This window comes from Syngnathus scovelli, chromosome 5, assembly GCF_024217435.2.
Source record: "Syngnathus scovelli strain Florida chromosome 5, RoL_Ssco_1.2, whole genome shotgun sequence".
In the NCBI taxonomy this organism is placed as follows: domain Eukaryota; kingdom Metazoa; phylum Chordata; class Actinopteri; order Syngnathiformes; family Syngnathidae; genus Syngnathus; species Syngnathus scovelli.
The window spans coordinates 8,852,860-8,879,722 of NC_090851.1; the positions used below are offsets into that span (position 1 = coordinate 8,852,860).

The window sequence follows — 26,863 nt, forward strand, 5'->3', positions numbered from 1 at the left end:
GTTTATCAAAACAATCAACAGTACGTGAATTAAATGGCTTGAATGAATGAAAAGATACACAAGAACCCACAATAAAATTGATTAAAAATGGAGATAAACAGTTGTGCTTTAATATTTTTAATATTTGTAGTGGCAGAGTGTCTGACACTTTGGAAGATTGACAAAGCACTGAATTAGGTAAGGAAAATAAGTTTCTGGGTAATTATGGTAAAAAACGTGAAAGTCAAATTAGATAATCCAATGAATCAAGTAGCATCTTACAACAAAGATATATGAATGACAGCCCTAATAAAGATATTGTATCCTGATTATTGAATAAGCCTTTATAAGATAAAAGATGATCTTCTAAGTGTTAATATTCTTGCACAAGGAAACGACCATGCATCAAAAATACAACATAGTGGTTGTTTAAAGAATATACAGTACTTCTCTGATTTTCTATTTTTAAAGCTGTGTAACCCACTACATTATTTTCACTACAAAATAATGCTATGCTCTGTCTGTGTCTTCTCTTACCCCACAAAAAAGAACCTTATCTGCCTCTATGAAACAAACAGCTAAGTTCCAGACCACAAAAGAGTCGTCGGTCGCTATGAAGTCAGAAATGTAACACCTGCAGTTAAGAATTGGAAAGATCAAGATTGTACACAATTTTCCATCACAGCAGTTAAATGGGTTGTGTGGTGGGGACCAACCATCAAACAACAACCAAAAAAAAAAAAAAAAAACAGCTACCAAAACAATCAGTATAGTCATGAAATAATTCACCAAGTCCACAATCAAAAGTTCATGGTGGAGAACTATTCTCTTTTCAAATTCCTAACTTCTGGAGACTGAGTAGTCTTCAGTGCCCCAGGTGTTTTCCTTTGGGTATTTCTTTTGATGAACATAGGTCATGATAGACATACTCCTCCACTTGACTGAGCTGTAAATTGACATATTCGCTGACGCCAAGGCAGCCTGCATACTCTTGATTCTCCACTGTAGGTTCTTTTGGTGCATCTTCCAAATGAGCGATACACCGCGGACTTGAGGCCCCGCAGTGACCTTCATTTCTAACAGCAGGCATCATGATCTCGTAGTCAGATGACATCTGTTGGATGATCGCATATTTCACATCATTAAACCTGTTTTACATGTTATAGTAAATAAATAAATAAATAAATGATATTTTTAACATTGTTATTTGACTTTGTGGCAGGCTAAAAATAATATGCAGTTAATGACTCTGGGGCCAAGATTTGGACACCTCTTTTTTACTTCAGTACCATTCCAGATAATACCAAGTAATGTATGTTTTAATGTGAGCAAACCTCTACATTTTGTCGAGGGATGACCTGCTGAGCTTTCCTAGTCACTAACAAAATGAGTGTATAAAGACACACACATATGGGAACTGCACACGTCATTGAAACCACAAGCAGCATCAGGTTAGGTTCTGTAAGAAAGTACAACAACTTGTGTTTAGTGTGACTGGAATCATTTATACGTACAGTAGACTTGAGCTGTGCTAATTGGACTCTTGTCTGCTCTACTCAAACGGCAGTGTATGAATTTCAACTTTCTATATTGTTGGCACCAAACAAAATACATAAAGAATGGATACATAACTATTAAAAAAATATATATTAAAAAAAAAACGATTTTTTGGCAAAGAATATTTGTATTTTTGAACACATTTGCAAGCAGCATGTACATTCAAAATGTGCATTATTTAGCTGTAACAAGAGCACTAGCTGTGTTATATCTCATACTTACTGTCCACAATGACATTTTCTGGAGTGACCACCGTACCGTTTACTAGAAATGAAAAATATCACAAGCATTAAATGTTCAAATCGACGAACAGTTGACATACTGAGGTATTTGATCTTGAAGTTGAGCAGCACAACAGCACACAATATCACTTTTACCACAATGTGGCAGTCCAAACCAGCCCACCACATTAAAGATTGTTGGACATCTATTTTTTATTCCCTCCTTGTTCCACTCTTCTTCACAAAAATACACCAGGTAATGGGACATACGTAACATGAATCTAATTGACCATTTAGTAGTTGTTTGAAATTGCTATGATTTGAGCTGAGGTAACACTGTCATTTCGGAGGGATTTATCGATCCTGAGAGTTAAAAAAACTCCACTGTTGTTATCAAAAAGAGAACCCACCTTATACGTTCTTACATCTATATCAGGTGATTGAAAGGTATGTCATCTTCAAATGGGTTGAAGAACATACTAGCTTTACTTTGCCCAGAATTTAGATAGTTGCATCGAAGTTCAAGGCTTTGACCTTCCTAACCAATTGGAGCTTTGGTTTTCTAACTGATCCCATCTGAAAAAGTGTCAATATTATTGTGTTTTGATAAACAGTTTAAAGTTTAAACCAATGTACTGTACTTTGAAAATAATCCGTACACGCAACCTACCTTGAATATGTAGCATTATGATTATTGAAGATGCTCCCGTAACTTTCAGGCCTCGCTACTGTACCTGCTAAAGTTCTCTCATAGGGTACTGAGGAAGTGTGTTCTTATACGTCCATGTGCTACCACGCTTCCTCTTTCAGGTGCTACCTAGTCCAAATCTAATGCTCACCACCTGACGGTGAATATTAATCGTCTTCTTGACAAGTGTTCTGTTTCAAAAAATTAGTTCCTACCAACTAGTTCCCGCGTGCGTTACGAATCTTAGGACGCCATTACGACGCTTACAACAAAAGAACGCTTAGGTCGAAAAAAGGCTTTAAATATATGAGATGAAATACAAAAAAAATATATGAATTATATAACAAATAATATATGAGACGTGTGTCGTAAACACGAAACAGCGTAACATGAGGATGTCGTAACCTGAGGACATCCTGTACATATATATATATATATATATATATATACGTAAATTTGTTCACAGAAGTCTGTATTTTACGCATATGATACTTTTGTGTTTGATGGCTAACTAAACAAAAATTATTAGAGGATGGAGTACTTGGACGAAATTCCTCAGTTGGGTTTGTTTGTGGCTTGTCTTGTTTGGGTACCTTTGTTGTTCCTAAAAACATCTAGGAAAGAAAACTACAAGCAAGCACAAAGCACGAATAGGAAAAGATGACGTATTTGGTGTAAAGCAGTCAGCAACATTTGTAGTGATTTGTGTAGCAGGGTTTCTGCTACCCTCCTCAAAGCTGCTTTGAGCCAATTATAGTGATACAGGATGGATGGATTGATGGATGGATGGATGGACAGAAAAGCGGATGGACAGATAGTTTCCAATAGCCATTACACATGGAGGATGGACAATCCGATGGACGGATAGCTTCCGATAATACTTACATATGAAATTTCGAGTTTGTTTAGTTGGCGTTATGAGGTGTAATCTCTCACGTTCCTGCACTGAAAAAATATCTCCTTGTGCAGACTTAATGAAGAGGTCAAGATTGTCGAGTTCTTCATCCACTCACCTACTCTGACAGTGAGAACAACTTTTGCGTAACGATCTAGTAGAACCGGTCGATCCCATCCACACCAGTAGGTACCAGCATCCTTCTTTGTCAGCGGAGAGATTTTAACTCTGAATGTTGTTCCTTCATCTATTATGCTGTATCTTCCTTTTGAATACCATCTACTCCCCTTGCTTTTTATTAGGATATCGTCATCATGACCACCGTTTTTCTCGCAGAAGTATTTAATGTTATTAAATAGATCGTTGCGAGAGCATGTTATTATAATGTTTTCCCCAGATATTCCTGTGACTTCAGTCTCCGTATTTGCTGTCCCTGAACCAAACAAAGAGAAGAATCAACTTGTATCACTCACTTATTTTGTAACTTACATTTCAATGGATGAGGACAGTAGAGAAAACTGAAGTGAGCTATTTCTTACCATGCATAAGAAATGCGAGTACAAGGAAAAGTATCTCCATGCTCTTATGGGTTCTTCTCTACCTTTAATCTCTCTTGATGTGTTTTCTTTTCTTCTGTTGTTGCTCGGTTCCTTTTTCCAATGACTACTGCACTTCCTCTGTTAATTCTCTCTGCCCCTGAAAACCCTTGACTTATGAGAAGAAACATTTCACACCAAGAAAGTTATTTATTAAAACAATCAACAATACTGTAACGTTCCTGGACATAGATACGTGAGAATTAAATGACTTGAATGAATGAAAATATACACAAGCACCCACAGCAAAATTGTTTCAAAATGGAGATAAACAGCTGTGCTTTAATATTTTTAATATTAGTAGTGGCAGAGTGTCTGACAGTTTGGAAGATTGACAAGGCACTGAATTAGGTAACGGAAATTATTTTCTGGGTAATCATGATTAAAAAAGTGAAAGTCAAATTAGATAATTCAATGAATCGAGCAACATCTCACAATTGCAGCCCTTGTGAAAATACTGTATCCTGATTATCAAATAAGCCTGCAAAAGATAAAAGATGGTGTAATATTCTTGCAAAAGGAAACAACCATGCATCAAAAATACAACATACTAGTTGTTGTTTAAAGAATATACAGTACTTTTATGATCTTCTATTTTTAAAGCTGTGCAAGCCAGCCCATTATTTTCACTACAAAATAGTACTATGCTCTGTCTTACCCCACAAAAAAAAACCTTGTCATCCTCTTTGCACAAACAGCTAAGTTCCAGACCACAAAATAGTCATTGGTCGTTCTGAAGAAAGTCAGAAATGTGACACTTACAGTTAAAAATTGGAAAGATCACGATTGTACACAATTTTCTATCACAGCAGTTAAATGGGTTGTGTGGTGGGGACCAACCATCAACCAAAAACCAAAAAAAAAAAAAAAAAAAAAAACAGCTACCAAAACAATCAGTATACCTAGTCATAAAATAATTCACCAAGTCCAAAATCAAATGTTAGCGGTGGAGAACTAATCTCTTTTCAAATTCCTTTGGGAATTTCTTTTGATGTACGTAGGTCATGATAGACATGCTCCTCCACTTGACTGAGCTTTAAATCGACATATTCGCTGACGCTGAGGTAGCCTGCATACTCTTGATCCTCCACTGTAGGTTCTCTTGGTGCATCTTTCAAATGAGCAATACACTGCGAACTCGAGGCCCCACAGTGACCTTCACTTCTAACAGCAGGCATCATGATCTCGTAGTCAGATGAAATCTGTTGGATTAGCACATATTTTAGAGTCAAACCTTTTTCAGTGAGGGTCACATACACAAATATGTTAAGAATGGGGCAGGGGCTAAAGTAAATAAATAAATCAATAAATAAATAAATAACTTTTTTAACATTGTTATCAGCCTATGCGGCAGGTTAAAAATAAAATGCAGTGAATGACTCTCGGGCCAGGATTTGGACACCTCTGTTCTACTTCAATTCAATTGCAGATAATACCAAGTAATGTGTGTTTTAATGTGAGCAAACCTGTACATTTTGTTGTGGGATGACCTGCTGGGCTTTCCTAGTCACTAACAAAATGAGTGTACAAAGACACACACAGACAGAACCTGCACACGTTACTGCAACCACAAGCAGCGTCAGGTTAGACTCTGCAAGAAAGTGAAGCAACTTGTGTTTAGTGTGACTGGAATCATTTATACGACACTTGTCTGCTCTACTCAAACAGCAGTGTATGAATTTCAACTTTCTGTATTGTTGGCATCAAACAAAGTACATTTTTGAACACATATACAAGCAGCGAAAACATTCAAAATGTGTATTATTTAGCTGTAACAAAAGCACTAGCTGTGTTATGTCTCTTACTGCCCACGATGACATTTTCCGGAGTGACCACCATATCGTTTACTAGAAATGAAAAATATCACAAGCATTAAATGTTCAAATCGATGAACAGCTGACATATTGACGCATTTAATCTTGATGTTGAGCAGCACAAACTGTATAACAGAGATTACGGTCATAGGCATGTAACTATGGCATATGGCGCTTTTGCGTTAGATGGCTAACCAAGAATAACTTACTAGAGGATGGAGTACTTACTACTTTGGAGTAATTCCTCAGGTGGGTTTGTTGGTGGCTTTTTTGTTCCTAAAACGATACAGGAAAGAAAATTGCAAACATGCACAAAGCATGAATAGGAAAAGATGACGTATATGGCGTAAAGCAGTCAGCAACATTTGTAGTGATTTTTTGTGGCAGGATTTCTGCTGCCCTCCTCAAAGTTGCTTTGTGCAAAAAAAAAAGTGATACAGAATGGATGGACGGACAGAAAAGCGTATGGACGGTTAGTTTCCGACAGCAATTACACATGGAATTTAGAGTTTCTTTAGTTGGTGTTATGAGGTGTAATCTCTCACGTCCCTGCACTGAAAAATATCCCCTGGTGCAGACTTAATGAAGAGGTCAAGAGTGTTGAGTTCTATATCCACTCACCTTCTCTGACAGTGAGGACAACTTTTTCGTAATAATCTAGTAGAGACGATTGTTCCCATCCACACCAGTAGGTACCAGCATCCTTCTTTGTCAGCGGAGAGATTTTAACTCTGAATGTTGTTCCTTCATCTATTATGCTGTATCTTCCATCTGAATGCCATGTCCACTTCCCCTTGCTTTTTATTAGGACATCGTCATCATAACCACAGTTTTTCTCGCAGAAGTATTTGGTGTTATCAAATAGACCGTTGTAAGAGCATGTTATTGTAATGTTTTCCCCAGATACTCCTGTGACTTCAGTCTCCGCGTTTGCTGTCCCTGCACCAAACAAAGAGAAGAATCAACTTGTATCACTCACTTATTTTGTAACTTACATTTCAATGGATGAGGACAGTAGAGAAAATTGAAGTGAGCTATTTCTTACCATGCACAAGAAATGCGAGTACAAGGAAAAGTATCTCCATGCTCTCATGAGTTCTCTTTTACGTTTAGTCTCTTGAGTTGTTCTTTTTTCTGTGGTTGCTTGGTTTATTTTTCCTATTACTGCACTTCCTCTGTTGACTCTCTCTGCCCCTGAAAACCCTTGACTTATGAAAAACTCAGAAAGTTGTTTATCAAAATAATTAACAGTACGTGAGAATTAAATGACTTGAATGAATGAAAATATACACAAGCACCCACAATAAAACTGATTAAAAATGGAGATAAACAGTTGTGCTATAATATTTTTAACATTTCTACTGACAGAATGTCTGACAGTTTGGAAGATTGACAAGGCACTGAATTAGGTAAGGAAAATAAGTTTCTGGGTAATTATGGTAAAAAAAAGTGAAAGTCAAATTAGATAATCCAATGAATCAAGTAGCATCTCACAACAAAGATATATGAATTACAGCCCTAGTGAAAATATTGTATCCTGATTATTGAATAAGCCTTCATAAGATAAAAGATGATCTTCTAAGTGTTAATATTCTTGCAAGAGGAAACAACCATGCATCAAAAATACAACATAGTGGTTGTTTAAAGAATATACAGTACTTCTCTGATCTTCTATTTTTAAAGATGTGTAACCCACTACATTATTTTCACTACAAAATAATGCTATGCTCTGTCTGTGTCTTCTCTTACCCCACAAAAAAGAACCTTATCTGCCTCTATGAAACAAACAGCTAAGTTCCAGACCACAAAAGAGTCATCGGTCGCTATGAAGTCAGAAATGTAACACTTGCAGTTAAGAATTGGAAAGATCAAGATTGTACACAATTTTCCATCACAGTAGTTAAATGGGTTGTGTGGTGGGGACCAACCATCAAACAACAACCAAAAAAAAAAAAAAAAAAAAACCAGCTACCAAAACAATCAGTATACCTAGAACTATTCTCTTTTCAAATTCCTTTTCTTTTCAAAATTTGTTTTCCTTTGGGAATTTCTTTTGATGTACATACGTCATGATAGACATGCTCCTCCACTTGACTGAACTTTAAATTGACATATTCGCTGACGCTGAGGCAGCCTGCATACTCTTGATCCTCCACTGTAGGTTCTCTTGGTGCATCTTCCAAATGAGCGATACACTGCGGACTTGAGGCCCTACAGTGACCTTCACTTCTAAAAGCAGGCATCATGTTCTCGTAGTTAGATGACATCTGTTGGATTAGCACATATTTTAGAGTCAAACCTTTTTCACTGAGGGTCACATATACAAATATGTTAAGAATGGGGCAGGGGCTAAAATAAATAAATAAATAAATAAATAAATAAATAAATAAATAAATAAATAAATAAATGATATTTTTAACATTGTTATTTGACTCTGTGGCAGGCTAAAAATAATATGCAGTTAATGACTCTGGGGCCAAGATTTGGACACCTCTTTTTTACTTCAGTACCATTCCAGATAATACCAAGTAATGTATGTTTTAATGTGAGCAAACCTGTACATTTTGTCGTGGGATGACCTGCTGAGCTTTCCTAGTCACTAACAAAATGAGTGTATAAAGACACACACATATGGGAACTGCACACGTCATTGAAACCACAAGCAGCATCAGGTTAGGTTCTGTAAGAAAGTACAACAACTTGTGTTTAGTGTGACTGGAATCATTTATACGTACAGTAGACTTGAGCTGTGCTAATTGGACTCTTGTCTGCTCTACTCAAACGGCAGTGTATGAATTTCAACTTTAGAATATTTACACGTCAGCAGCGCGGCGCATACGCGGCGTCGTTTCCATAAAGGACGATTGATGGATTTAATGAATTGGAGTGACACAAATGGTTTTATAAACGTGTTATTTATGTAATAGTTATTTGAATAACTCTGAATGTTACGTCAGGCCCGTTCTCAGCTCTTCATTTGTGTTTATGTCACGTTAGCATAACTATCGTTTAGCCTGTTGTTGCTCCTTCATGTCTGTTCTCGGTGTTGGATTTTGTCGAATACATTTCCCCCAAAATGCGACTTGTACTCTAGAGCGACTTGTATATGTTTTTTTTCACCTTATTGTGCATTTTATGGCTAATGCGACCTATATTCCGAGCGACTTTTAGTCCAAAAATTACGGTATATATCAGCAGATATGTGTGCATATATAGTATGTGTGTGTGTGTGTGTGTGTGTGTGTGTGTGTGTGTGTGTGTGTGTGTGTGTGTGTGTGTGTGTGTGTGTGTGTGTGTGCGTGTGTGTGCGTGTGTGTGTGTGTGTGTGTGTTTGTGTTGTTAAGACTTGACTTAACACTTAACAAAGAAACACAAAATCAGTTCACGGAACTCTGTGTTTCACGCATATGGTACGTTTGTGTTTGATGGCTAACTAAAAATATCTTACTGGAGGATGGAGTACTAGGACGAAATTGCTCAGTTGGCTTTGTTGTTGGCTTGTCTTGTTTGGGTGCTTTTGTTGTTCCTAAAAACATATAGGAAAGAAAATTGCAAACAAGCACAAAGCACAAATAGGAAAAGATAACGTATATGATGTAAAGCAGTCAGCAACATTTGTGGTGATTTTGTGTGGCAGGATTTCTGCTAACACTCCTCAAAGTTGCTTTGTGCCAAAAAATAGTGATACAGAATGGATGGACGGACAGAAAAGCGTATGGACGGATAGTTTCCGATAGCAATTACACATGGAATTTAGAGTTTCTTTAGTTGGTGTTATGAGGTGTAATCTGTCACATCCCCGCACTGAAAAATATCCCCTGGTGCAGACTTAATGAAGAGGTCAAGAGTGTCGAGTTCTTTATCCACTCACCTTCTCTGACAGTGAGGACAACTTTTTCGAAATTATCTAGCAGAAGCCATCGTTCCCATCCACACCAGTAGGTACCAGCATCCTTCTTTGTCAGCTGAGAGAAAATAACTCTGAATGTTTTTCCTTCATCTTTTATGCTGTATCTTCCTTTTGAATACCATCTCATCTTCTCCTTGCTTTTTATTAGGACATCGTCATCATAACCACAGTTTTTCTCGCAGAAGTATTTGGCGTTATCAAATAGACCGTTGTTAGAGCATGTTATTAGAACGCTTTCCCCAGATACTCCTGTGACTTCAGTCTCCGTGTTTGCTGTCCCTGCACCAAACAAAGAGAAGCATCAACTTGTATCACTCACTTATTTTGTAACTTACATTTCAATGGATGAGGACAGTAGAGAAAATTGAAGTGAGCTATTTCTTACCATGCATAAGAAATGCGAGTACAAGGAAAAATATCTCCATGCTCTTATGGGTTCTTCTCTACCTTTAATCTCTCTTGATGTGTTTTTTTTTCTTCTGTTGTTGCTCGGTTCCTTTTTCCAATGACTACTGCACTTCCTCTGTTAATTCTCTCTGCCCCTGAAAACCCTTGACTTATGAGAAGAAACATTTCACACCCAGAAAGTTATTTATTAAAACAATCAAAAATATTGTAACGTTCCCGGACATAGATACGTGAGAATTAAATGACTTGAATGAATGAAAATATACACAAGCACCCACAGCAAAATTGTTTCAAAATGGAGATAAACAGTTGTGATTTAATATTTTTAATATTTGTAGTGGCAGAATGTCTGACAGTTTGGAAGATTGACAAGGCACTGAATTAGGTAACGGAAATTATTTTCTGGGTAATCATGATTAAAAAAGTGAAAGTCAAATTAGATAATTCAACAAATCGAGCAGCATCTCACAATTGCAGCCCTTGTGAAAATACTGTATCATGATTATCAAATAAGTCTGCATAACATAAAAGATGGTGTAATATTCTCGCAAAAGGAAACAACAACCATCCATCAAAAATACAACATACTAGTTGTTTAAAGAATATACAGTACTTGATCTTCTATTTTTAAAGCTGTGTAAGCCAGCCCATTATTTTCACTACAAAATAGTACTATGCTCTTTCTTACCCCACAAAAAAGAACCTTGTCATCCTCTTTGAACAAACAGCTAAGTTCCAGACCACAAAAGTGTCATTGGTCGTTATCAAGAAGGTCAGAAATGTGACACTTGCAGTTAAGAATTGGAAAGATCAAGATTGTACACAATTTTCTATCACAGCAGTTAAATGGGTTGTGTGGTGGGGACCAACCATCAACCAAAAACCAAAAACCAAAAAAAAAAAAAAAAAAAAAAACAGCTACCAAAACAATCAGTATACCTAGTCATGAAATAATTCACCAAGTCCAAAATCAAATGTTAGCGGTGGAGAACTATTGTCTTTTCAAATTCCTTTTCTTTTCAAAATTTGTTTTCCTTTGGGAATTTATTTTGATGTACGTAAGTCATGATAGACATGCTCCTCCACTTGACTGAGCTTTAAATCGACATATTCGCTGACGCTGAGGTAGCCTGCATACTCTTGATCCTCCACTGTAGGTTCTCTTGGTGCATCTTCCAAATGAGCGATACACTGCGAACTTGAGGCCCCACAGTGACCTTCACTTCTAAAAGCAGGCATCATGTTCTCGTAGTCAGATGACATCTGTTGGATTAGCACATATTTTACAGTCAAACCTTTTTCACTGAGGGTCACATACACAAATATGTTAAGAATGGGGCAGGGGCTAAAGTAAATAAATAAATCAATAAATAAATAAATAACTTTTTTAACATTGTTATCAGCCTATGCGGCAGGCTAAAAATAAAATGCAGTGAATGACTCTCGGGCCAGGATTTGGACACCTCTGTTCTACTTCAATTCAATTGCAGATAATACCAAGTAATGTTTGTTTTAATGTGAGCAAACCTGTACATTTTGTTGTGGGATGACCTGCTGGGCTTTCCTAGTCACTAACAAAATGAGTGTACAAAAACACACACATATAGGAACTGCACACGTTACTGCAACCACAAGTAGCATCAGGTTAGACTCTGCAAGAAAGTGAAGCAACTTGTGTTTAGTGTGACTGGAATCATTTATACGACACTTGTCTGCTCTACTCAAACAGCAGTGTATGAATTTCAACTTTCTGTATTGTTGGCATCAAACAAAGTACATAAAGAATGGATACATAACAATTTAAAAGAATAAAACAAAAACAATTTTGTCAGAGAAAATTAGTATTTTTGAACACATATACAAGCAGCGAAAACATTCAAAATGTGCATTATTTAGTTGTAACAAGAGCACTCGCTGTGTTATGTCTCTTACTTACTGCCCACGATGACATTTTCCGAAGTGACCACCATATCGTTTACTAGAAATGAAAAATATCACAAATATCAAATGTTGAAATCGATGAACAGCTGACATATTAACGCATTTGATCTTGAAGCAGCACAAACTGTATAACAGAGATTACGGTCATAGGCATGTAACTATGGCATATGGCGCTTTTGCGTTTGATGGCTAACCAAGAATAACTTACTAGAGGATGGAGTACTTGGAAATCCCTCAGGTGGGTTTGTTGGTGGCTTTGTTGTTCCTAAAACGATATAGGAAAGAAAATTGCAAACAAGCACAAAGCATGAATAGGAAAAGATGACATATATGGCGTAAAGCAGTCAGCAACATTCGTAGTGATTTTGTGTGGCGGGATTTCTGCTGCCCTCCTCAAAGTGGCTTTGTGCCAAAAAATAGTGATACAGAATGGATGGACGGACAGAAAAGCGTATGGACGAGTAGTTTCTGATGGCAATTACACATGGAATTTAGAGTTTCTTTAGTTGGTGTTATGAGGTGTAATCTCTCACGTCCCCCCACTGAAAAATATCCCCTGGTGCAGACTTAATGAAGAGGTCAAGAGTGTTGAGTTCTATATCCACTCACCTTCTCTGACAGTGAGGACAACTTTTTCGTAAATATCTTTTAGGACCGGTCGATCCCATCCACACCAGTAGGTACCATCATCCTTCTTTGTCAGCTGAGAGATATTAACTCTGAATGTTTTTCCTTCATCTATTATGCTGTATCTTCCTTTTGAATACCATCTACTCCCCTTGCTTTTTATTAGGATATCATCAACATGAGCACAGTTTTTCTCGCAGAAGTATTTAATGTTATTAAGTGGAGTAGTTGAATAGTTGCGAGAGCATGTTATTGTAATGTTTTCCCCAGATACTCCTGTGACTTCAGTCTTCGTGTTTGCTGTCCCTGCGCCAAACAAAGAGAAGAATCAACTTGTATCACTCACTTATTTTGTAACTTACATTTCAATGGATGAGGACAGTAGAGAAAATTGAAGTGAGCTATTTCTTACCATGCATAAGAAATGCGATTACAAGGAAAAGTATCTCCATGCTCTCATGGGTTCTTTTCTACCTTTAGTCTCTCTTGATCTGTTTTTTTTTTTTTCTGTTGTGTCTCGGTTCCTTTTTCCAATGACTACTGCACTTCCTCTGTTGACTCTCTCTGCCCCTGAAAACCCTTGACTTATGAAAAACTCAGAAAGTTGTTTATCAAAATAATCAACAGTACGTGAGAATTAAATGACTTGAATGAATGAAAATACACACAAGAACCCAAAATAAAGTTGATTAAAAATGGAGATAAACAGTTGTGCTATAATATTTTTAACATTTCTACTGACAGAATGTCTGACAGTTTGGAAGATTGACAAGGCACTGAATTAGGTAAGGAAAATAAGTTTCTGGGTAATTATGGTAAAAAAACGTGAAAGTCAAATTAGATAATCCAATGAATCAAGTAGCATCTTACAACAAAGATATATGAATGACAGCCCTAATGAAGATATTGTATCCTGATTATTGAATAAGCCTTTATAAGATAAAAGATGATCTTCTAAGTGTTAATATTCTTGCACGAGGAAACAACCATGCATCAAAAATACAACATAGTGGTTGTTTAAAGAATATACAGTACTTCTCTGATCTTCTATTTTTAAAGCTGTGTAACCCACTACATTATTTTCACTACAAAATAATGCTATGCTCTGTCTGTGTCTTCTCTTACCCCACAAAAAAGAACCTTATCTGCCTCTATGAAACAAACAGCTAAGTTCCAGACCACAAATGAGTCATCGGTCGCTATGAAGTCAGAAATGTAACACTTGCAGTTAAGAATTGGAAAGATCAAGATTGTACACAATTTTCCATCACAGTAGTTAAATGGGTTGTGTGGTGGGGACCAACCATCAAACAACAACCAAAAAAAAAAAAAAAAACAGCTACCAAAACAATCAGTATACCTAGAACTATTCTCTTTTCAAATTCCTTTTCTTTTCAAAATTTGTTTTCCTTTGGGAATTTCTTTTGATGAACATAGGTCATGATAGACATGCTCCTCCACTTGACTGAACTTTAAATTGACATATTCGCTGACGCTGAGGCAGCCTGCATACTCTTGATCCTCCACTGTAGGTTCTCTTGGTGCATCTTCCAAATGAGCGATACACTGCGGACTTGAGGCCCCACAGTGACCTTCACTTCTAAAAGCAGGCATCATGTTCTCGTAGTCAGATGACATCTGTTGGATTAGCACATATTTTAGAGTCAAACCTTTTTCACTGAGGGTCACATATACAAATATGTTAAGAATGGGGCAGGGGCGAAAGTAAATAAATAAATAAATAAATAAATAAATAAATAAATAAATAAATGATATTTTTAACATTGTTATTTGACTCTGTGGCAGGCTAAAAATAATATGCAGTTAATGACTCTGGGGCCAAGATTTGGACACCTCTTTTTTACTTCAGTACCATTCCAGATAATACCAAGTAATGTATGTTTTAATGTGAGCAAACCTCTACATTTTGTCGTGGGATGACCTGCTGAGCTTTCCTAGTCACTAACAAAATGAGTGTATAAAGACACACACATATGGGAACTGCACACGTCATTGAAACCACAAGCAGCATCAGGTTAGGTTCTGTAAGAAAGTACAACTTGTGTTTAGTGTGACTGGAATCATTTATAAGACACTTGTCTGCTCTACTCAAACGGCGGTGTATGAATTTCAACTTTCTGTTTTGTTGGCATCAAACAAAATACGTAAAGAATGGATACATAACAATTTAAAAGAATAAAAAAAAAAAAACTATTTTCTTGTCAGAGAAAATTTGTATTTTTGAACACATATACAAGCAGCGAAAACATTCAAAATGTGCATTATTTAGCTGTAACAAGAGCACTAGCTGTGTTATGTCTCTTACTTACTGCCCACGATGACATTTTCCGGAGTGACCACCTTATCGTTTACGAGAAATGAAAAATATCACAAGCATTAAATGTTCAAATCGATGAACAGCTGACATATTGACGCATTTGATCTTGATGTTGAGCAGCACAAACTGTATAACAGAGATTACGGTCATAGGCATGTAACTATGGCATATGGTGTTTTTGCGTTTGATGGCTAACCAAGAATAACTTACTAGAGGATGGAGTACTTGGAAATTCCTCAGTTGGGTTTGTTGGTGGCTTTTTTGTTCCTAAAACGATACAGGAAAGAAAATTGCAAACATGCACAAAGCATGAATAGGAAAAGATGACGTATATGGCGTAAAGCAGTCAGCAACATTTGTAGTGATTTGTGTGGCAGGGTTTCTGCTACCCTCGTCAAAGCAAAGTTGCTTTGGGCCAATTAAAGTGATACAGGATGGATGGATTGATGGATGGATGGACAGAAAAGCGGATGGAGAGATAGTTTCCGATAGCCATTACACATGGAGGACGGACAATCTGATGGACGGATAGCTTCCGATAATATTTCAGGCTCTTTAAATATATGAGATGAAATATGAAAAAAAATAATAATACATGAGACGTGTGTCGTAAACACGAAACAGCGTAACTCAAGGATCCCCTGTGTATAAATATATATACTACCGTAATTTTCGTACTATAAGTTGCGGTTCTTGTCATAGTTTGGGTGGGGGGGGGGCGATTTATACTGAGGAGCGACTTATATGTGAATTTTTTCACAAATTTTCAAAATTCCCCAAAAAAAAGAAGAAAAAAAAAAGTTAAACTGCGATAAACGAACCGCGATGTAGCAAGGGATTACTGTAATTTGAATTTCAAGTGACGTCAGTGGCGCGGCGGTTGTCTACATAAAGGACAAAGATTCGATCACGGGATGACGAAGGGCACCACGTACTACCGGCATCATTAGTGGCTTTGTTTGTAAGTGACACGGAGGACGAAGAGTTTGAACGTTTGAAAAACTATCATGGCTTTTACGCACACCGGGCTTGGCCAGGTGGCTGTCCAGGGACGGTGGATGGGGCTCGGACATGGCTTTTACGCATGCCCGGTCCTATTCTATGGAGCTCTCTTCCACCTCCGTGGATGGAAGTGCCACCTCCGGGGATGGAAGTCCATGCCACCACACACCTGGAAGTCGACGCCGGTGCTTGGGGCCGTGTGGTGGTGAACTATTTATGTTATAGTTTTTTGATATATTTTATTTCGTATAGCAACTTGTATATGTTTTTATCGTTACAGTTCAGTACTTGTTGGCTCGTTGAACTCTTGTTTTGTTAAATAAAGAGACGTTTGCCAAACCCACATCTTTCCTTGGACTTTGTTAACGCTATAATATAGTTATATACTAGATCTGTGGAATAACGACGAGGCTGACGTCGGGGCGTACGCGCGGCGTTGTTGACAAAGGACGAGGAATTTGATTTGATGGATTTAATGATTTGGAGTGACACAGATGGTTTGATAATACTGTTGTTTATATGATAGTTATTTGATATATACCTTATATATCGTTATATGGGTCTGTGGAATATTTAGAATATTTACACGTCAGCAGCGCGGCGCATACGTGGCGTCGTTTCCATAAAGGACGATTGATGGATTTAATGAATTGGAGTGACACAGATGGTTTTATAAACGTGTTATTTATGTAATAGTTATTTGAATAACTCGGAATGTTATGTCAGGCCCGTTCTCAGCTCTTCATTTGTGTTTATGTCACGTTAGCATAACTATCGTTTAGCCTGTTGTTGCTCCTTCATGTCTGTTCTGGTGTTGGATTTTGTCGAATAAATTTCCCCCAAAATGCGACTTGTACTCCAGAGCGACTTATATATGTTTTTTTCACGTTATTGTGCATTTTATGGCTAATGCGACCTATATGCCGGAGCGACTTTTAGTCCAAAAATTACGGTATATATCAGCAGATATGTGTGCATATATAGTGTGTGTGTGTGTGTGTGTGTGTGTGTGTGAGTGTGTGTGTGTGTGTGTGTGTGTGTGTGTGTGTGTGTGTGTGTGTGTGTGTGTGTGTGTGCGTGCGTGCGTGCGTGCGTGTGTGTGTGTGTTTGTGTTTGTGTCCTTAATACTTGACTTAACCCTTAACAAAGAAACACAAAAGCAGTTCACGGAGCTCAGTGTTTTACGCATATGGTACGTTTGTTTTTGATGGCTAACTAAAAATATCTTACTAGAGGATGGAGTACTTGGACGAAATTGCTCAGTAGGCTTTGTTGTTGGCTTGTCTTGTTTGGGTGCTTTTGTTGTTCCTAAAAACATATAGGAAAGAAAGTTGCAACCAAGCACAAAGCATGAATGGGAAAAGATAACGTATATGGTGTAAAGCAGTCACCAACATTTGTAGTGATTTTGTGTGGCAGGATTTCTGCTGACACTCCTCAAAGTTGCTTTGTGCCAAAACAAAGTGATACGGAATCGATGGACGGACAGAAAAGCGTATGGACGGATAGTTTCCGATAGCAATTACACATGGAATTTAGAGTTTGTTTAGTTGGTGTTATGAGGTGTAATCTCTCACGTCCCTGCACTGAAAAATATCCCCTGGTGCAGACTTAATGAAGAGGTCAAGAGTATTGAGTTCTATATCCACTCACCTTCTCTGACAGTGAGGACAACTTTTTCGTAAATATCTATTAGAGCCGGTCGATCCCATCCACACCAGTAGGTACCAGCATCCTTCTTTGTCAGCTGAGAGAAAATAACTCTGAATGTTTTTCCTTCATCTTTTATGCTGTATCTTCCTTTTGAATACCATCTCATCTTCTCCTTGCTTTTTATTAGGACATCGTCATCATAACCACAGTTTTTCTCGCAGAAGTATTTGGCGTTATCAAATAGACCGTTGTTAGAGCATGTTATTAGAACGCTTTCCCCAGATACTCCTGTGACTTCAGTCTCCGTGTTTGCTGTCCCTGGACCAAACAAAGAGAAGAATCAACTTGTATCACTCACTTATTTTGTAACTTACATTTCAATGGATGAGGACAGTAGAGAAAATTGAAGTGAGCTATTTCTTACCATGCATAAGAAATGCGAGTACAAGCAAAAGTATCTCCATGCTCTTAAGGGTTCTTCTCTACCTTTAATCGCTCTTGATGTGTTTTTTTTTCTTCTGTTGTTGCTCGGTTCCTTTTTCCAATGACTACTGCACTTCCTCTGTTAATTCTCTCTGCCCCTGAAAACCCTTGACTTATGAGAAGAAACATTTCACACCCAGAAAGTTATTTATTAAAACAATCAACAATATTGTAACGTTCCCGGACATAGATACGTGAGAATTAAATGACTTGAATGAATGAAAATATACACAAGCACCCACATCAAAATTGTTTCGAAATGGAGATAAACAGCTGTGCTTTAATATTTTTAATATTAGTAGTGGCAGAGTGTCTGACAGTTTGGAAGATTGACAAGGCACTGAATTAGGTAACGGAAATTATTTTCTGGGTAATCATGATTAAAAATGTGAAAGTTAAATTAGATAATTCAACGAATCGAGCAGCATCTCACAATTGCAGCCCTCGTGAAAATACTCTATCCTGATTATCAAATAAGCCTGCATAAGATAAAAGATGGTGTAATATTCTTGCAAAAGTTAACAACCATGCATCAAAAATACAACATACTAGTTGTTGTTTAAAGAATATACAGTACTTTTATGATCTTCTATTTTTAAAGCTGTGTAAGCCAGCCCATTATTTTCACTACAAAATAGTACTATGCTCTGTCTTACCCCACAAAAAAGAACCTTGTCATCCTCTTCGCACAAACAGCTAAGTTCCAGACCACAAAAGAGTCATTGGTCGTTCGGAAGAAAGTCAGAAATGTGACACTTGCAGTTAAAAATTGGAAAGATCAAGATTGTACACAATTTTCTATCACAGCAGTTAAATGGGTTGTGTGGTGGGGACCAACCATCAACCAAAAACCAAAAAAAAAAAAAAAAAAAAAAAAAAAAAAAAAAAAAAAACAGCTACCAAAACAATCAGTATACCTAGTCATGTTAGTGGTGGACAACTATTGTCTTTTCAAATTCCTTTTTTTTTCAAAATGTGTTTTCCTTTGGGAATTTCTTTTGATGTACGTAGGTCATGATAGGCATGCTCCTCCACTTGACTGAGCTGTAAATCGACATATTCGCTGACGCCAAGGCAGCCTGCATACTCTTGATCCTCCACTGTAGGTTCTCTTGGTGCATCTTCCAAATGAACGATACACTGCGGACTTGAGGCCCCACAGTGGTCTTCACTTCTAAAAGCAGGCATCGTGTTCTCGTAGTTAGATGACATCTGTTGGATTAGCACATATTTTAGAGTCAAACCTTTTTCACTGAGGGTCACATACACAAATATGTTAAGAATGGGGCAGGGGCTAAAGTAAGTAAATAAATAAATAAATAAATAAATAAATAAATAAATAAATAAATAAATAAATAAATAACCTTTTTAACATTGTTATCAGCCTATGCGGCAGGCTAAAAATAAAATGCAGTGAATGACTCACGGGCCAGGATTTGGACACCTCTGTTCTACTTCAATTCAATTGCAGATAATACCAAGTAATGTGTGTTTTAATGTGAGCAAACCTGTACATTTTGTTGTGGGATGACCTGCTGGGCTTTCCTAGTCACTAACAAAATGAGTGTACAAAGACACACACAGATAGAACCTGCACACGTTACTGCAACCACAAGCAGCATCAGGTTAGACTCTGCAAGAAAGTGAAGCAACTTGTGTTTAGTGTGACTGGAATCATTTATACGACACTTGTCTGCTCTACTCAAACAGCAGTGTATGAATTTCAACTTTCTGTATTGTTGGCATCAAACAAAGTACATTTTTGAACACATATACAAGCAGCGAAAACATTCAAAATGTGCATTATTTAGCTGTAACAACAGCACTAGCTGTGTTATGTCTCTTACTGCCCACGATGACATTTTCCGGAGTGACCACCATATCGCTTACTAGAAATGAAAAATATCACAAGCATTAAATGTTCAAATCAATGAACATTTGATCTTGAAGTTGAGCAGCACAAACTGTATAACAGAGATTACGGTCATAGGCATGTAACTATGGCATATGGTGTTTTTGCGTTTGATGGCTAACCAAGAATAACTTACTAGAGAATGGAGTACTTGGAAATTCCTCAGGTGGGTTTGTTGGTGGCTTTGTTGTTCCTAAAACGATACAGGAAAGAAAATTGCAAACAAGCATAAAGCATGAATAGGAAAAGATGACGTATATGGCGTAAAGCAGTGAGCAACATTTGTAGTGATTTGTGTGGCAGGGTTTCTGCTACCCTCCTCAAAGTTGCTTTGGGCCAATTAAAGTGATACAGGATGGATGGATTGATGGATGGATGGACAGAAAAGCGGATGGAGAGATAGTTTCCGATAGCCATTACACATGGAGGACGGACAATCTGATGGACAGATAGCTTCCGATAATATTTCAGGCTCTTTAAATATATGAGATGAAATATGAAAAAAAAATAATAATAATACATGAGACGTGTGTCGTAAACATGAAACAGCGTAACTCAAGGATCCCCTGTGTATAAATATATATACTACCGTAATTTTCGTACTATAAGTTGCGGTTTTTGTCATAGTTTGGGTGGGGGGGCAATTTATACTGAGGAGCGACTTATATGTGAATTTTTTCACAAATTTTCAAAATTCCCCCAAAAAAAAGAAGAAGAAAAAAAAGTTAAACTGCGATAAACGAACCGCGATGTAGCAAGGGATTACTGTAATTTGAATTTCAAGTGACGTCAGTGGCGCGGCGGTTGTTTACATAAAGGACAAAGATTCGATCACGGGATGACGAAGGGCACCACGTACTACCGGCATCATTAGTGGCTTTGTTTGTAAGTGACACGGAGGACGAAGAGTTTGAACGTTTGAAAAACTATCATGGCTTTTACGCACACCCGGCTTGGCCAGGTGGCTGTCCAGGGACGGTGGATGGGGCTCGGACATGGCTTTTACGCATGCCCGGTCTATTCTATAAAGCTCTCTTCCACCTCCGTTGATGGAAGTGCCACCTCCGGGGATGGAAGTCCATGCCACCACACACCTGGAAGTCGACGCCGGTGCTTGGGGCCGTGTGGTGGTGAACTATTTATGTTATAGTTTTTTGATATATTTTATTTCGTATAGCAACTTGTATATGTTTTTATCGTTACAGTTCAGTACTTGTTGGCTCGTTGAACTCTTGTTTTGTTAAATAAAGAGACGTTTGCCAAACCCACGTCTTTCCTTGGACTTTGTTAACGCTATAATATAGTTATATACTAGATCTGTGGAATAACGACGAGGCTGACGTCAGGGCGTATGCGCGGCGTTGTTGACAAAGGACGAGGAATTTGATCGATGGATTTAATGATTTGGAGTGACACAGATGGTTTGATAATACTGTTGTTTATATGATAGTTATTTGATATATACTTTATATATCGTTATATGGGTCTGTGGAATATTTAGAATATTTACACGTCAGCAGCGCGGCGCATACGCGGCGTCGTTTCCATAAAGGACGATTGATGGATTTAATGAATTGGAGTGACACAGATGGTTTTATAAACGTGTTATTTATGTAATAGTTATTTGAATAACTCGGAATGTTATGTCAGGCCCGTTCTCAGCTCTTCATTTGTGTTTATGTCACGTTAGCATAACTATCGTTTAGCCTGTTGTTGCTCCTTCATGTCTGTTCTCTGTGTTGGATTTTGTCGAATAAATTTCCCCCAAAATGCGACTTGTACTCCAGAGCGACTTATATATGTTTTTTTCACGTTATTGTGCATTTTATGGCTAATGCGACCTATATACCGGAGCGACTTTTAGTCCAAAAATTACAGTATATATCAGCATATATGTGTGCATATATAGTGTGTGTGTGTGTGTGTGTGTGTGTGTGTGTGTGTGTGTGTGTGCGTGTGTGTGTGCGTGTGTGTGCGTGTGTGTGTGTGTGTGTGTGTGTTTGTGTTTGTGTCCTTAATACTTGACTTAACCCTTAACAAAGAAACACAAAAGCAGTTCACGGAGCTCTGTGTTTTACGCATATGGTACGTTTGTTTTTGATGGCTAACTAAAAATATCTTACTAGAGGATGGAGTACTTGGACGAAATTGCTCAGTAGGGTTTGTTGTTGGCTTGTCTTGTTTGGGTGCTTTTGTTGTTCCTAAAAACATATAGGAAAGAAAGTTGCAAACAAGCACAAAGCACAAATAGGAAAAGATAACGTATATGGTGTAAAGCAGTCAGCAACATTTGTAGTGATTTTGTGTGGCAGGATTTCTGCTGCCCTCCTCAAAGTTGCTTTGTGCCAAAACAAAGTGATACAGAATCGATGGACGGACAGAAAAGCGTATGGACGGATAGTTTCCGATAGCAATTACACATGGAATTTAGAGTTTCTTTAGTTGGTGTTATGAGGTGTAATCTCTCACGTCCCCGCACTGAAAAATATCCCCTGGTGCAGACTTAATGAAGAGGTCAAGAGTGTTGAGTTCTATATCCACTCACCTTCTCTGACAGTGAGGACAACTTTTTCGTAATGATCTAGTAGAGACCATCGTTCCCATACACACCAGTAGGTACCAGCATCCTTCTTTGTCAGCGGAGAGATTTTAACTCTGAATGTTGTTCCTTCATCTATTATGCTGTATCTTCCATCTGAATGCCATGTCCACTTCCCCTTGCTTTTTATTAGGACATCGTCATCATAACCACAGTTTTTCTCGCAGAAGTATTTGGTGTTATCAAATAGACCGTTGTAAGAGCATGTTATTAGAACGCTTTCCCCAGATACTCCTGTGACTTCAGTATCCGTGTTTGCTGTCCCTGAACCAAACAAAGAGAAGTATCAACTTGTATCACTCACTTATTTTGTAACTTACATTTCAATGGATGAGGACAGTAGAGAAAATTGAAGTGAGGTATTTCTTACCATGCATAAGAAATGCGATTACAAGGAAAAGTATCTCCATGCTCTCATGAGTTCTCTTTTACGTTTAGTCTCTTGAGTTGTTCTTTTTTCTGTTGTTGCTTGGTTCCTTTTTCCAATTTGTGCTGCACTTCCGCTGTTAATTCTCTCTGCCCCTGAAAACCCTTGACTTATGAGAAGAAACATGTTTATTAAAACAATCAACAGTACTGTAACGTTCCCGGACACAGATATGTGAGAATTAAATCACTTGAATGAATGAAAATATACACAAGCACCCACAAAAAAATTGTTTCAAAATAGAGATAAACAGCTGTGCTTTAATATTTTTAATATTTGTACTGGCAGAATGTCTGACAGTTTGGAAGATTGACAAGGCACTGAATTAGGTAAGGGAAATGATTTTCTGGGTAATTATGGTATGGATTATCAAATAAGCCTGCATAAGATAAAAGATGGTGTAATATTCTTGCAAAAGGAAACAACAACCATGCATCAAAAATACAACATAGTGGTTGTTTAAAGAGTATACAGTACTTTTATGATCTTCTAAAAGCCATTACTTTCACTGAAAATAGGACCATGTGTTGCACCCTCAAAGAGAAAGATGCATAACACTGGCGTTCTTCCTTTCGGCAACTTTACTTTCCCAGGTTTTTGAAGGTTACATGAAGCATTTTTCCATTGTACACATGTTGACTTAGTAGTTTTTTTTTCCTCTCTTTTTTTTCTGTCCCATGCTTGTTACCTTCTTGAACTCACACTCTGGTGGTGGTGATAAACTACATTCTTTTGCCACAGATGCCCTGGGCCAGGCTGAGGGAGGATTGGTTGCCATTGTGCACCTATGGCCTCTCCAACCTCCACCATTCACACCCGAGTTTTACACCAATGTGAGTGATACTGGTGGGTAAAGTGTCTTATCCAAGAACACAATGATGCATGCATAACTCGGACAGGGCAGGAATTGAACAGTGGGCAACATTTAATAACGCTTACTTGCAATAGCTGCATGAAGTCAACCATCCATTGAGTTAACAAGACTGTTGTACTTTTCACACACACTTTTTTCACCACTATGAAGACCATCGCAAGAAGGGGCAGCTGAGAAGATGAAACGTTGCTCATCTTTTTCATGTTTATAGCGCCCTCGACTGGCCTATATTTCATGGTGCAGTCTGATCCTAAAAGGACTCAATTTTGTTGTCATATTTTTCACAGAAAAGCTATTTCACTGCCTCAAATTATTTCCCATGCTTCTAATCAGATTGTGCTAAATGGCATCCCTGTACTACTCACAGCCCTTTAGGGATAATAGTTTCATGACTTGTCATACATAGTCCTCAATTTATTATTTATTATTAATGTTATTTATTCAAATTTGACTCACAATTGCATCAATACAAAACTTCTTATCACCAATTGATGGATTTGTTTGGCCCTTTCCCTGTTTGACTGAGTAATTAAACCATTGCTGCTGTGCTCTTATGCACCTCTTCATTTCTTTGTATTTTGTATTATACATATAAACAAATTCAAAATATATATATAAAAAAATTCTTTCGTTTAAGATGTTAGCAAGGCATCTTGATCACAAGTTGGCATTGTCATTTATCGTAGTCAGTGCCGAGGAAAGGAAAGACAAGAAAGGCAAACCAATAAAAACCCATCCAGTCTAGATTTTCCTCATCTGGCTGGCTGAATGGAAGATGTGGCAAGCAAGCAAAGATTCTGCCCATTAGTTTGCATGCCACCAGGTGATTGAACGCGATGCGGCCTTACTGGTGACATTCCCTCGACCTGTGTACAAGAGACATTGTTGAGTAACCTTTGTGTAAACATCAGCAAACCTTTTTTTTTTTATTATTTCTGAGTCACACTCACCTCTTCTTTGTTTGCGCCTGCTCTGTTCTGAGCTTCTGAAAGAATCATTTGGCAAGGTTGAGCATGGATACGTTACTGTTTTGTTACATTTGTGTGCGTGTGCCTCACCTGCACTACTTTTCCAGTTCCTATAGAACATCAGCGGAATGATGGCGCAAACCAGAAGAGCCAGGCTAACAGACACAATGATGACCACAGTAGTGTCTGTGAACATGGCAGATTTGAGCATGAATACAATTGGCAACAAACCATAAATCTAGCCATACTATGTCATGTGATGCATTCCATAAACATCACTTTGCTTGCACAAGGTCTGTTCACGTGAACAACTTCCAAGAAGTCTTCTAAACTGCATGTTCTTATCAGGCTCATGGATAAGCTGGTGCTCATCCCAGCTGACTTTGGGTGAAATGTGTTGACTGGATGTCAGTCATTGTCGGTCAAATTTAAACAGCAGTTAAGGTTATTCATTTATGTTTTTCAAATGGTTATTGCTCGTGACAATGTATTTATTTATTTATTTATTTATTTATTTATTTATTTATTTATTTATTTACTTACTTACTAAACAAATTATTGACCTTTGGTGACAATTTTCTTTGGTGTCACACCATGAGATTTTCCAGATTAACAAAACAAAATGTCCACGCAAATTTGATTGAATTATGTTTGGGAAACTCTACTACTAGCCCTTCATGTTTCCATCCTTAAACAGTATTGCTGTACTAGAAAAAAAAAATATGTATAACCGTCAGTAATTTACAGTGCTATTTTCTTCTGCTAAGATTGCATTATTTTACATTTCCGTCCTCTATAACAAGTTATTTCCATATTAAATGTTTTTTTTTTTTTTTTATATGTATTCATAAGATGGAACACTTTGGACATATCACTTATCCAGCTAAAATTAATTCTGAAAAGTTTTATTGCTTCACTCGATGTTATTTTAGTGACCATTTTGACCTTCTTCAGTTACTTGAGAGCAGGGATCGACGGCTCCTAAGTGCTAACTACACAAGATGAAAGCGTACTGTCTCCATTCAAGCATTTTTTTCTGAGTTGAAGTGGCTTGTAGAAACTGCGAACCGGACAGGTACTTATAGTATAAGTATTGAGTCATGTCACAGACACACACTTAGGAAGGAAGTTGTGATTGGAACCTGAGAGTTTGGTTGTTTTTGTCTGGTCAGTCTCCACCTCAGGAGTGGTCATTGCTGATCCTGCAGGCAATCTCACAGTGCTGGATGGAATGTTTTCTGTAAGCGTCTGTGGGCTTGCAGAGGGGGGAGATCCAGGAGGAAGCGCTGACACTTTAAGACAACAATTGTATACGGTAATCCCTCGCTATAGCATTATTCACCTTTCACGGCCTCGCTACTTCACGGATTATTTTTCACACTTATAATACATTATTACCATCACTCCTGAATAGATGTAAAGTACTTTTAAAAAAAATATTTGTGTGTGTGTGTATAAAATGATCTCAAAATTTGTAATAGCAAACAGAACTAACTTGCCTTTCATTAATGAAAAAAAAAGAATGTGCCAAAATTCAGAACTCACCTGAGATGCAGTAAAAGATGACAAGATAAAAAACGTCCATCCTTTCTCAAAAGGAATCCTGAAACAATGGAGACCGAGAACTCAACTGCTTCACATTCACTCAACACATGAGTGCCTGGTACAAAAAGCTACAAAGATTTCACTGTTTTTGATTTGTTGTAGTTTAAGATGATCACTCTCCAGTAGGAGCAGTCGGGTTGTCTCTTCTTCTCCCTTATCTGTTGCTCAATCTGCCCATGACTATCTTCCGGACTCAACATGAGTGTTTGCAGCTATTGTTTTAGCAGAGGGGTGTGTGCCTTGGTGCATCACCCACACAAAAGGCTGGGAGGCTCAAAACAGCCGTCTGCTGACTGTGTCACGGGTATCTGTAGTTATTCTTGGAAAATATTGTTAAATAAATTTTTCTTGTGACTATTCAAACCA

The 26,863-nt window shown here is 37.7% G+C and overlaps 2 protein-coding genes and 1 long non-coding RNA gene across 16 annotated transcripts; 1 reads left to right on the forward strand and 2 right to left on the reverse strand.

Moving 5' to 3' along the window:
* Positions 1-88: 88 nt before the first annotated feature.
* LOC125968354 (CMRF35-like molecule 5) lies at positions 89-10,207 on the reverse strand. Of its 3 annotated transcripts, XM_049719324.2 has the most exons (7): positions 10,046-10,207; positions 9,622-9,939; positions 9,199-9,276; positions 5,979-6,026; positions 5,742-5,783; positions 5,403-5,527; positions 89-1,093 (listed from the first exon to the last, which is right to left on the reverse strand). In XM_049719324.2, the coding sequence occupies exons 1-7, from the start codon at positions 10,083-10,085 to the stop codon at positions 845-847; spliced, it is 900 nt and encodes a 299-aa protein (XP_049575281.1). In that variant the 5' UTR covers positions 10,086-10,207; the 3' UTR covers positions 89-844. The 3 variants fall into 3 exon arrangements, with proteins under 3 accessions (XP_049575281.1, XP_068506704.1, XP_068506705.1); XM_068650603.1 differs by lacking the exons at positions 9,199-9,276; positions 9,622-9,939; positions 10,046-10,207 and adding exons at positions 6,372-6,689; positions 6,796-6,944; XM_068650604.1 differs by lacking the exons at positions 5,742-5,783; positions 9,199-9,276; positions 9,622-9,939; positions 10,046-10,207 and adding exons at positions 6,372-6,689; positions 6,796-6,944.
* Positions 7,757-26,181, reverse strand: LOC125968352 (CMRF35-like molecule 5). 12 transcript variants are annotated; one of them, XM_068650593.1, is made up of 10 exons: positions 26,035-26,181; positions 24,983-25,078; positions 24,875-24,909; positions 22,994-24,790; positions 17,630-17,947; positions 17,207-17,284; positions 15,185-15,241; positions 12,005-12,046; positions 8,306-8,430; positions 7,757-8,017 (listed from the first exon to the last, which is right to left on the reverse strand). In XM_068650593.1, exons 4-10 carry the CDS (start codon positions 23,031-23,033, stop codon positions 7,757-7,759), a joined length of 921 nt encoding a protein of 306 aa, XP_068506694.1. In that variant the 5' UTR covers positions 23,034-24,790; positions 24,875-24,909; positions 24,983-25,078; positions 26,035-26,181. The 12 variants fall into 12 exon arrangements, with proteins under 12 accessions (XP_068506694.1, XP_068506695.1, XP_068506696.1 ...); XM_068650595.1 differs by lacking the exons at positions 7,757-8,017; positions 8,306-8,430 and adding exons at positions 10,378-11,331; positions 11,596-11,720; XM_068650596.1 differs by lacking the exons at positions 7,757-8,017; positions 8,306-8,430; positions 17,207-17,284; positions 17,630-17,947 and adding exons at positions 10,378-11,331; positions 11,596-11,720; positions 22,148-22,225; positions 22,570-22,887.
* LOC125968358 (uncharacterized) lies at positions 25,786-26,815 on the forward strand. The gene is made up of 3 exons (XR_007481250.2): positions 25,786-25,967; positions 26,065-26,207; positions 26,431-26,815. It is a non-coding gene; the product is annotated as an uncharacterized lncRNA (long non-coding RNA).
* The last annotated feature ends 48 nt before the right edge of the window (positions 26,816-26,863 follow it).